The sequence below is a fragment of the Misgurnus anguillicaudatus genome, chromosome 23, assembly GCF_027580225.2.
Source record: "Misgurnus anguillicaudatus chromosome 23, ASM2758022v2, whole genome shotgun sequence".
Classification (NCBI taxonomy): Eukaryota; Metazoa; Chordata; class Actinopteri; order Cypriniformes; family Cobitidae; genus Misgurnus; species Misgurnus anguillicaudatus.
In genome coordinates this window covers 32476837-32488582 of record NC_073359.2, presented here as the reverse complement: position 1 = coordinate 32488582, position 11746 = coordinate 32476837, and the positions used below count along the sequence as shown (strand labels likewise).

The window sequence follows — 11746 nt, the reverse complement described above, 5'->3', positions numbered from 1 at the left end:
TAAAACATTCAAGTGAATGAATTTTAGCAGTACATGTTGTAAGGAACACCCATAATCCTTTGTCTCAGAATATTATGATTATTTAAGCTTTTTTACAGAATTAAGAACTAATAAGAACTTTAACTACAACTTTAACAAACAATACTTAAATATTTGTTAAAATGTCATAGAGGTTTATGCTCTAATATTATTCATGTTGTTTAGTTTAAAATGATAAATTATCATTTTTGTAAATGAAAGTCCCCGTTCAGGTGATCAGTGTTTATTGACATAAACAACACATTGTATTGTATTGTATTGTATTGTGTTTCAGTGGAGAATCAAGTTTATTTAATGACTGACTAAGTCATGAGTTTTGTGTTATAATACCATTTATAACACTAAGAGAATTATAATTATACATTAATTAAAAATATATATTTTTTCAACTCAGTTAACTAAGTGGAGATGTTGGACAGAGTAATTCAAAATCAACTTTAAGTTTAATGACAATCATTTATCAAACTTTTCTTCACCATTTATCACAATACTTTCAAAATATTTTTTCCTAATAATTTTTAAACTATCCCTTTAAGTAGATTCAATTTCTCCAGGCTAACAGTGTATATTAATTACTCTGTATGTAATTAGCAATAACCAATGTTAGGTAAAAAAAGATACACCAAACTATTTATTTCAACAATTTTAATTGTTTTAACAGTTTTAATCAGGCTCAATTTGTGCATTCTATGCAAACACCATCAAACAACATGTCAAACAACAAAATGTCTGTCCGGATGGGAATGAAGCAAGGTAACTTGTGCAATTACATCACAGCTCAAATACTGTGCATAGTGGCATGACTACAGTTTATTGAATTCACATACTGGTAATCCTGGCATACTTGTCCATCATTTACATCTCCTAACACACCCTTTGTCAGTTCCCGCTTTCGCCTTTCATCTAATTTCTCTTCAAATCCAAGTCTTTTAACAAGTCCTCCCAGAGACTGCACAACACTCTTGTAACAGTAAGAACGTATTGGATGGACATACTCTTCACCGCTCGAATATGTAGCCTTTCTTAGCAAGGCAGAGCCATATTTCTTCCTTAATGCAGACCTCTGCTTTGGGTGATTGTAGAACGGGATGTGACCACAAGTCCTGCAAACCTTTGTACCATCCCGTCTGCGCTCATGGGTTTCAGTAAGCATGTACACTGTCATACATTTTGGACAAACCACATACTGTAAGTCGTCGTCACGGAGGATACCAGTCAATTTCATCATGGCCAAAAGTTTCATCAACAAGTGTTCTGTTTTTTCACTTCTGGACTGATCACTTCCATGCTGCTCCCCATCTTGTATGTAAGGATAGGCTTCACTCTGCTCCTCAGCAAGGATTTCCCCCTCTTCATCCACATAGTCATCCTATGGAAATTTAAAGGACATATTTAAAACACATGCAATGCACATACTCAGCACCACCATTAGACCATTAGAGATTGAAAAGTCCATCATGAATATGGCCATTTGAGATTGAAAACCCCATCGTTAATATGGTCATTTGAGATTTAAAAAGAACATAATTAATATGGTCATTTCTCATCAATATGGCCATTTGAGTATGAAAAGATTTGAAAACTGTAGTTGGAAAAGATCATGTGCATCTCAAACAGCTAGCTTTATCTTAGTGCAATGAACCAGTTAAGTACTTTGTGGGAACTTCATCCACTTCAACTTCATTTTAGTTTTTTTTTATACTTTATAAAGTGTGTTTATACTTTAGTTGCTTTCATTAGTTAACTAACAGAAATTTGAGAGTGGAAAACAATAATGTGGGTGAAACATGTTAGGTTTTCCCATTTTAGCTCTGGATTAGCATGTACTGAACTTTATACCGGTATATCCAAATGTAATTTCATGCTTACCACACAACAGGAGATGTCCAGGAAAAGATGAATGCTTTGGTCATCTGCTGTTTCGTCTGAAAAACAACAAACAGAAGATACCGTTATGCATTATAACGCGATATTCCTATTTAATTATAAATTAATTTATACTATTAAAATAACAACAACAGTGATAATCAACCACATTTAACTAGACCAGGGGTCTCCAACCTTTTTGTGAGCAAGGGCTGCCACAATGGATAAAACATGCTGGATGGCTACTTTTTGATATAGCATACTCAAAACGTTTTTGTTTAACTTGTTGATTTTATTTTATTTTATTTTACTTGTTGATATGTTTTAGAATTGTTTAAAATGTTAACATACGTAAAGCAAGCCAAGCTTATATAAAAATATGTAATTATGCTCACCGTTGTCTGAACTGCAATACGCTGGGTGCATTTCTTCAAATTCTTCAATCACTTTTTTTCCTGGGTCCTCGGATTGCATTTCACTTTCACCAATCTCTCTAACTCCAGTAAAGTTATCCTCCGGGTCTTTACACATGACAGGACATCACTCACAGCGGGTTCATGACTGGATAGCAGCAGGCTCTGTACGTTATCTGACCTGACGTAGTCCTTTTGGATTTTTTCTCCCAAACTCCATTTTTGAAATAGCCCTTTCTGTGGTCAAAATACTGTGTATGACACAGTTCAGTGTTGCAATGTTCACAGAAGCGCACATAGATATGTATATAAAGGCTAGATGGCTCAAGGCGGAGTCCCTAACGGCATCACCTGGCGGCCATCTTACGACAGGGCGCTCGCTCACTCGTAGCATTGAGTTTAATGGTGCAGGTACTTTTAAATGACCATAACTTGCTCAATTTTCTACCGATTTTCAAACGGTTTGGGTTTTTACAAACGTTATTAACGTGGCTATAAATCTGGATGCTTTAACATGTTTCATGAATTTATTTTTTATTTTTAGTATAGGTATGCAGTGTCATAGGTACATCTTTGACGTTTGTAACAAACCAGACCGTTTGAAAATCGGTAAAAAATTAAGCAAGTTATGGTCATTTAAAAGTACCTTCATCATTAAAACTCAATGCTACGAGTGAGCGAGCGCCCTGTCGTAAGATGGCCGCCAAAATGCGGACGTTGCACTCAATTGGCCAGCAGCGCGGACGAGCCATCTAGCCTTTATATACATCTCTATGGAAGCGCCAAGGTCGTTTCTTCAGTCTTGGGACTTCCATCTTTCAACTGACAGCACACTGTGTTGATATCACACAGAGCTCCCGGCACATCGCGTTTGTTGTTTATATCATACGCATGCGCGCACGTCTCACAAGATTTTCCTTATATCAATAACCTCGCGTGTGATTGGAGGAGCCCGACAGGCTTCTCGCCTTCGTCCAATCGCGTGCGAGGTCATGGCCACGGCTCACACAGCAGTACAAGAGGAACATTAAGCGATGTTTGGTTGGGTGTTTGTAACTCTCCAAGAAGAGAAGACGGGTGCACAATCCCAAGATTGCGGTAAGAATGATTTTATGTAAAAGCATATTTTTAAGTAGCCCAAGCTGTGTTTTTTATTGCTTAGAGGTGTTTTTGTCTTGTAATTTTTAGGAGGCTGTACGGCGTCTCTGAGGTACACTGCAGGCGCTTTGAACCAGAGCAAAGGTAACGTTACGATTTAAAGAATATGCTTTTATTCTTGTATAAGGAAATAGATACGTTAATAGATCCGATCTTAAACCCGCACATCTTGTTTTCACAGACTAACGTCGCCTCATAACGAAGCCGTGACCTCCTATTTGGTTGGGGCTATTTTAGCAAGTCCACATTTAACTGCTGAGAATGACGACATTGTTTGTAAGTATAACTTCTAATGTTTTTCCTCATTTCTTGTTTAATTGTACCGTGACTCTGTTTATTAATACCAGTCTCATTTAATTGTTTCTGCCTGTAAGACGTATTATGAGTCGGTTCGCCGGAGCTTCAGATACAAACAACCTGAACTCGCATCGCGGGCGGAAAATGCGAAAAGTTTAGCTCGGAGTCGACCCAGAAGAAAAAGGGTAAGATTTATTATATTAGATCAGTTTTTTGTCAATGTGAGTATTTTTCTGGTCACTTATTGTCTTTATTGATTATATTACAGTTGCTGGAAGCGAGACGAAGTGTGCTGGCTGAGGGTGAGATGGACATTTGAAAGTGCGCCACCATAGATCTCATGTCTGATGAAGACGGCATTGTTGGCGGGGTGTCTGGATGGATTGTGCGGCCACCGCCCTCTCGCAGCCTGGAACTTTCCGAGCTCTGTGCCACGCTGCAATTCAGATTAGAGGCGATACCAAAGTACAGGGCAACTCACCATATACGCCTGAAAAAGTGACTTTTTTTACAACGTTTTTGAGTTTTTTTCTTTTTTCAACACTTGATAACTTTGAAAAAGATTTTTAGGGATCTTTCCCGAATGTCTTGGGCACTTTTTGACGTGTTTGGAGGACAACATAAGAGACATTATGCTGCTTTGTACATAGTTGTGTGTTTCTAATTAAAGCTCTTTCTTTGAATAAACAGCTGTGTGTGTTTATAAATAAACCTCTTTGTTTTCTCTTATATTTCTTGATGGTGTGAATAATGAAGTACATAGCACAATGACATTATTATATAAAAAATTAATATCACATAAATTAATATATTTATTATTATTATTATTGGGGTTTACATTTATAATGAGCCAGGGTGCCCAATAACCCCCCTCTTTAGAGTAACGGCCCGACTTGAATTTACTCACTCGGTATTGGCTGAAGCCACTTCTTTTAAACAAGAAAAATCCCTTGTGATTGGTTTGAAGTGATCTGCCAACCATTCACGGGAGATTTTACTTTTTTAAAAGTAGTGGCTTTAGCCAATACTGAGTGAGTACATTCAAGTGGGCAGTTACTCTAGTTTTGCTGCTATTCACATGCTAATTAGACTAGAGACGCTCTACCTGGCCGGCAGAGGTTTCGCTGCTATTCATATGCTAATTAGAGGCATCGTACCCCCGCGGGGCTCTCCACCTGCGTCATGGTTCGTTTACAACAATTTGTGACACAGACGAACGCGACGCTCGCTGCCTGTAAATTGAGGAGAGCTGCCGAAAATTAGGGAAATTTTCGGGAGCCTACAGGCGCTTACGGGGACGAAAATCCCACTTTTCATGCAGTGTTAATGGTGGATGAAACAAAAGATGTGAGCAAAAAAGAGCAGATATCTATTGTTCTGCGCTACATACACAATGATGACATTTATGAAGAGTTTCTTGATTTTGTTCCTGCTGATGGTTTGGATGCAGAGTCTTTACTTGTGACAGTGAAAGGGGCATTGGCTAAATTCAATATAGACAAAAATGCATGCGTTGGACAATGTTACGACGGGGCATCTGTCATGTCTGGCTGCAACAACGGTGTTCAGGAAAAATTTCGCAGAGAAGTCCCACATGCAGTGTACATCCACTGCCATGCACACAGATTAAACTTGGTTTTAGTTGACTGTGTCCATAATGTAAAACCAGTTGCTGACTGCTTTGCCACAGTTCAGCTACTTTACAACTTTTTTTCTGGTTCAGTAACTCACAAAGTGTTCATGCAGAAACAAACAGAACTTGAGCCCACTAAAAGAGCTGTGGAATTAAAACGTCTGTCAGATACCAGATGGGCATGCCAGTACTATAGTCTTTGGGCAATAAAGCAAACCCTCCCTAGCATCTTAGCCACACTTGAGGAAGTCACCAATCAAACAAATAGCCATAGAGCCATTGAGGCTAGATCACTAAATGGCTTGATTGATGCACAGTTTGTTTTGCAAATCTACATGTTGGAGAACATATTTGGGCTCACAAAAACTTTATCTGACCAACTACAGGCCACAGATTTAGATTTGGCATCCGCCATTGATCTGGTCTTTGTACTGGTTGACACACTCAAAGAAAAACGCAAAGGTGAAACTTGGACCCATTTGTGGCAGGGTGCAAATGACATGTGTGAGAGAGTGGGCATTGACATGCAGCACCAACAGGCAAAAAGAAAAATAATACAGCCCTCCCACCTGCAGCAGTTTCATGTCAGCAATAGCAACACAAGGAAAAAGATACTGCAAACACCAGAAGACTACAAAATCCACTGTTTTTTCCCAGTACTTGACCGTTTAATCAGTGAATTGAATAGGCGCTTCTCTGCTGACAGTTGCCACGTTATGAAAGGAGTTGCAGCTATTAATCCCAAACACAAGACCTTCCTGCACCAAGATGCCCTTCAACCCATGGCTAGGCACTATGGCATATTAGAAGACAACCTTTCAGCAGAGCTACATCAACTAAAACGACTCATTGACAGAAAAAAACAAAATGGTGTCTCTCTCAACAGCACCCATGACTTGCTGATTCTATTAAGACCATACAAGGAGGCTTTCATTGATTTATACAAACTTGTGTGCATCTCCATGACACTGCCTGTATCAACAGCTGCTTGTGAGAGGAGCTTTTCTTGCTTACGGCGTTTAAAAACCTACCTCAGAAACAAAAGTGGCGATGTCCGAACCAGCAATCTTGCTGTGCTGGCAATCAGCTCACGAAGAACAAAAGAGATTGATGTAGATGTTGTTATTGATCGCTTTGCAGCCAATCATAACAACAGGCGAATTGTTCTCTTTTAAGTGGTGAGTACACTCTTACATTATATTTTAACAGGTTTAAATTGTACTGTATTAAATGTGCTATAACACAATTATTGCAGGAAATCACACATGTGGAGAATGGATTGAAGACAGGAGGAGACTTAAGAGGAGCAGAGAAAATGAGGAAACTGGACAAAAGAGCAGTCAATATTGGTAAGTGAAGTGAGTTAGGTGAACCTCTAGCTATTGTATTGCTGTATTTAGCATAAATACTAACCTATTTATGTGCACTATAAACTCATATGTTGCAGTAAATCACACCTGTGGAGACTGAAGAGAGGAGAGAAGATGAGAGGATGACACTGGAGAGTAATAGGAGTAAATTACACACTGCAAAAAAATGACTTTTTTACTTAGTGTTTTTGTCTTGTTTTCAGTAAAAAATATCTTAAAATTATTAAATCAAAAATGTATTTTCATGATGAGTAAAATGACCTAAGAAAATAGTTTTCTAATTTTTACTGAAAACAAGACAAAATTATTAAGTAAGAAAGTCATTTCTTCAACTGAACAGAAGTAGGGCAATCAAAAGAGAGTATGAGAATAGATACTATTTTGTTTTCTGTCATGGGTATGGCTATGGCAGTTATAGTTTGAGCGCATTGTTTGTTAACTGGAATTGATTAATTAATAAAAACAAAGTGGTTCATATGCTGTGTTGTTTTTGTTGTTAAGTAGCAGTAATATGCCATTATTAGCCTTGTCCACTGTATTTTTTGTTGGTTTTCATGAGACCCCCCTTGAAATGACTAGGACCCCCCATTGCCCCCCCAATCAAAATTGTCTGGAGCCGCCACTGGCTGACGCCCGAGTTGAAAAATTTGAACTTTGGCGGAATTTCGCGCCGCGTTAACCAATCAGAAGCCTGCCTGCTGCTGTGGTGGCAGCCCCGCCCGGAGTCACTCATTCAAGCAGTCACTCGGAGCTATATGACACAAGTTCTTATTTCTATAGGATACAGGAATAAAAAGGACCTTGCTTTGAAGAGTGTCAGTAAGGACTTTGGGCAACCTGGTAAGTTGTAATACACACTTTACTTTTGAGTTAGGTTACGTTTATCGACCCGCGCCGTTTATTTTCCCCCTATAGTAAGGTTACCCAATACAAACTGGTAACTCTCTTGATAAATGCACAATCAACATCAGTCATCTTGCAAACAGCCACTTGCACAGCAGTTGCCCCTCCCACAAGAAGCGGAGTTTGCCTCGGACGCGCGTCAAATGCTTGCTTTTTCCGCGCGTCTACTCCGCTCTACACGCGCGAATGCATTCAAAGTGTTCAAGCGGCAAACTAGGCGCGGAAGACGCGATTTTGACGCCCAAAACGCGTCTGGTGTAAACCCTGCATTAGACCAAAGAAATATAATGTGTGTATGTATATCATATACTCACACTCTCTGTCTAAAACAAACATTAATACAAGCGTTTACCTAAATTATCCTTTAATCTGAATTTATGGCACATTTATAAAGTCTTATCTGATGATCCTTGAAGATTCATAGTAAGATAAATGTGTAACAAGCATTCGACAGTGAAAATGCCAAAACTCAACTCACCATAGACAATAACATTAAAAACATGATATGAGGTCTTCTGTTTGTCGCTGATGATTATTTTATACTCTCCAGTGTGATTAGTTGTGATGTTTGTGATGATGAGATCTCCAGTCTGATTATTCACCTGCAGTCTGTCTCTGAATATCCCATCAAGAACATCATCATATATTGAGATCTCTTTGGCCACTCCATTGATTCTTGCTATAAGAGTCATGTTAAGTCCAAACTTCCACAGTATCATATCATCTGTCTGTAGTTTAGTAATATTACTTTGTAGGGTGACAGAATCTCCCTGCATCACTGACATTGACTTCATTTCATCACCAAACACACCTGCAGATACAAACAGAGACAAATTAACTTGACAAAACATATTTTGGACCTCGTATAAATGTTGATACATTTATTTTTTAAAGACTTAAAACAACAGATTTGAAGTAGAGGACACACGCAAAACACAAAGATCCGTGAGTTCAGACATTTGAATATTTTCACTCTGGTTATTTTAGATAATAAATCTAATATAAATATCAAGCCAAAGTCCATTTTAATTTCTTTATTGATGACAGAATTAACGTTTCACAGTAATAAGATCATCTTAGAAAAGAAACAACTTCCAGATCTTCTTTAACAGAACATTAAGATAAATAATATATTATATGAGATTACAGACATTGATTCAATCTTACATCTGTGAGTTAAACTAAAAATAAAAAACATAAACATAATCTTTATAACTCTTAAAATTTGTGTAACTTACCAGTCAGACCACAAAAGCACAAAAGGAGATAAACACACACGAGAAACATTTTCTTTAACACTAGACAGAGTGATGATCAAGAAATGAAAAAATGAATAAATTCAGTTGTCTCTATCATTCGGTTATATACGATAAGCTGAGTAGGCTATTGTGCAGCAATAACACAACTGTGTGCTCTGATAAAGTGAGCTTGTTAATCGAGATCTTATTTTGAGATTTGTGCAGCAGTTTTTTCCTCAGATTAAATTACCATACGGCTAAAATATATATTTTCAAATTTAAACTGCAAAAATCTATTTTAATTGTATATTTTATACATACACTGTATACATATACTTTATACATATTGTAAAAAAGAAAAAAAAAAGAAATTCAATTTGAAATAAATGCTAAAAAATCTAATTCTTTGCCGTCTGACAAGCATGTGACGAGCGTACGAACGAAAACTGGGCGTAGCCTACGTCATTTCCATGCAAGACTTTGCATTATACTTATTATGGACATGAGCGTTGGTTACGGTCAAATCTCACGTCAGGTTTCACCTCGTGTACACAGGTTTTGGATTAGCGTGAGCGGATGTATATTTTACGTGTTTAATATCTTATCTGAAAATAAACATAAAGGAATAGTTTTATTTAGCTTATCAAACGGAAAAATAAATTCTGCTTATTTTTTCACAACAGAAAAATACTTATTTACTAGAGTCTTTACTTCAGTAAAACTGTTAGCGCTTTAATAACTTTTAACAGGTGCCCAAGCTCAGAGGACTTCATTTAATTTATACGCGGCAGCTCCCAGTGTGCGCCCGCGTGAGAGTTAAGTGCGTTTTTACAATCAGTCTGAAGAGAAAGATATGTTTTATCATTTATTTACTAATTTTACCTACACTGTTACGTGCAAAACCGGCAACGAAATTCACATATACAGTATGATATTTATTTGTATACCAACATGACAGATAAAAAAAATCGTATATATATATATATATATAGTCTTACATTATTTATTTTGTAATTATGTTAGCAATTTTATTATTTGAAATTACAAGGTTAACATTTTTGGTGTAAGGTAAAAGTTCAGTATCCATGGAAACACTCTGCGTGGTCGGATTACATCGTTTTAAAGCTATGGTCTACGATTTCAAAGATTGTTCATTATTAATAAACTCGTTTAGATGCTGGTTATGGTTCTACAGTAAAATCCTAACAATATGAAGAGAAAAAAGAATTTAAAAAATCCATTCAGTCTATTGGGTGTACGGCGGCAGATAAGTTGACCAATGTAAACTGTCCGGCCGAACAGCTTACATTGGTTAACTGCTCTCATCAAATCCCTGTACACTTGAAAATCCACCTCGTGTCTCCACCCCATCGCACACCACCCCGCCCCTCTCCTGCCTGCGACATGAAATTTGTGTCAGTGTATGTTAGCTAGCGAAGCAGCAACATCTCACTAATGAAAAAACAAACCGACAGCAGCAAGCTTCTTGTCCCTACAGTAAAGGTTGGAAGAAAAAGGAAGTCTTTAGAGGAAAGAGCAGAGGTAAAAAAAGTGTGAAAAACGCCGGACTCTAAGTAGAATCAATATAGGGTCCGCCATTGACCGTTGGAGGAAGCTTCAGGGAGATTTGAATCTGAAAACCGACGCCGACACGGCAGACTTTTTGTTGTACAGGTAGGTACGCATCTATTTATACTTTTATTGTGTGAGGTGTTACATAGATATCTTTTTATGAGTCTGGCAACATCATGCTCATGCTGCCGGTCGGCATTGGAATGTTACCCGTTTAGCATCGCTTATCACGGGTCAAAGTAATTATATTTACAAAGTCATTTCTTGAAGCTCAGGAGGGGAAATGTATGCCAAACGTTGTTGTGAATGTAAATAACGTCAATTACAATCATAATTTGTTCATTCCTTCAAGGCTTTATGTGTTTACTGCTCAGTAAATCTCTGTTCTGATGTTTACTACTGGTGATCACAGCTTGACTGAATGACGTTGTTCAGCTTGTTTCCCGGTGGGAGGGATCAGGTAGCACAGAGGGGCGGGATGAGTTTTTTAAAACTTACTAACCGTCTCAGGCTTTCTCGACCGATTTTCAACATCGTAGACTACAGCTTTAATTACGAAGTATCTTTGGGATACTTCAGTGGTAACACCTAAAAAAAGTTTGTTTGTTTTTAAAGTGAAAAATACTTGAAATAAAACATTTAAGTTGAAATAATTAACTTTAATTTTTCGGGGTCCAAATGAAGTATTTTTTTTTAAGTTGATCCATTCTGCACTTTTTACAGTGTAATAAACTTGTTCTCTTAGCAGGTGTCTGTAAGTGTAAGTAAATTCAAACGTGCATTTCTATTTGTGTATAAAGCCTCATTCAGAAAGTTTCATCAGTCCATAGTTGATCAGAGTTGTAATAAAAGTTCAATCTTCCTCAGGCGGAGGTTTCCGAGGCCATCTTCATCATCAGTTTTCATCAGTTTCTTTGTCACCATCGAAGATCTCTGATCACAGTCGATCAAGATCTTATGAGTCTTGTATACACCACCTCATCCATCTCTGGAGCTCCCTGAACACAACACTACACAACATTTAATAAAATCAGATAAAATTATTAAAAATCAAAATTGATATATATCTATTGATCATATTATATATTATCTATTGTGTTTTAAATTCATGTTACTTCAATTTCTATAAATAAAGATGTCAAACATACTTGTAACAATAAAAGTTGCTGGGATACAGTATCTAACACATTGAGCCATCCTCAGCTTTAAGTAAATCAATAACAAACCCATTTGGATTTATTGTTTGTATGCAAGACA

The 11746-nt window shown here is 37.3% G+C and overlaps 2 protein-coding genes and 1 long non-coding RNA gene across 3 annotated transcripts; 2 read left to right on the top strand and 1 right to left on the bottom strand.

Moving 5' to 3' along the window:
* Nucleotides 1-320: 320 nt before the first annotated feature.
* On the bottom strand, nucleotides 321-2436 carry LOC141359483 (uncharacterized). The gene is made up of 3 exons (XM_073862027.1): nucleotides 2301-2436; nucleotides 1909-1964; nucleotides 321-1408 (listed from the first exon to the last, which is right to left on the bottom strand). Exons 1-3 carry the CDS (start codon nucleotides 2434-2436, stop codon nucleotides 818-820), a joined length of 783 nt encoding a protein of 260 aa, XP_073718128.1. The 3' UTR covers nucleotides 321-817.
* Nucleotides 2437-3295: 859 nt separating this feature from the next.
* On the top strand, nucleotides 3296-3833 carry LOC129428925 (uncharacterized). The gene is made up of 3 exons (XR_012365952.1): nucleotides 3296-3416; nucleotides 3507-3560; nucleotides 3658-3833. It is a non-coding gene; the product is annotated as an uncharacterized lncRNA (long non-coding RNA).
* Nucleotides 3834-5099: 1266 nt separating this feature from the next.
* On the top strand, nucleotides 5100-6583 carry LOC141359402 (zinc finger MYM-type protein 1-like). The gene has a single exon (XM_073861798.1). It carries the CDS (start codon nucleotides 5100-5102, stop codon nucleotides 6579-6581), a length of 1482 nt encoding a protein of 493 aa, XP_073717899.1. The 3' UTR covers nucleotides 6582-6583.
* Nucleotides 6584-11746: the final 5163 nt, after the last annotated feature.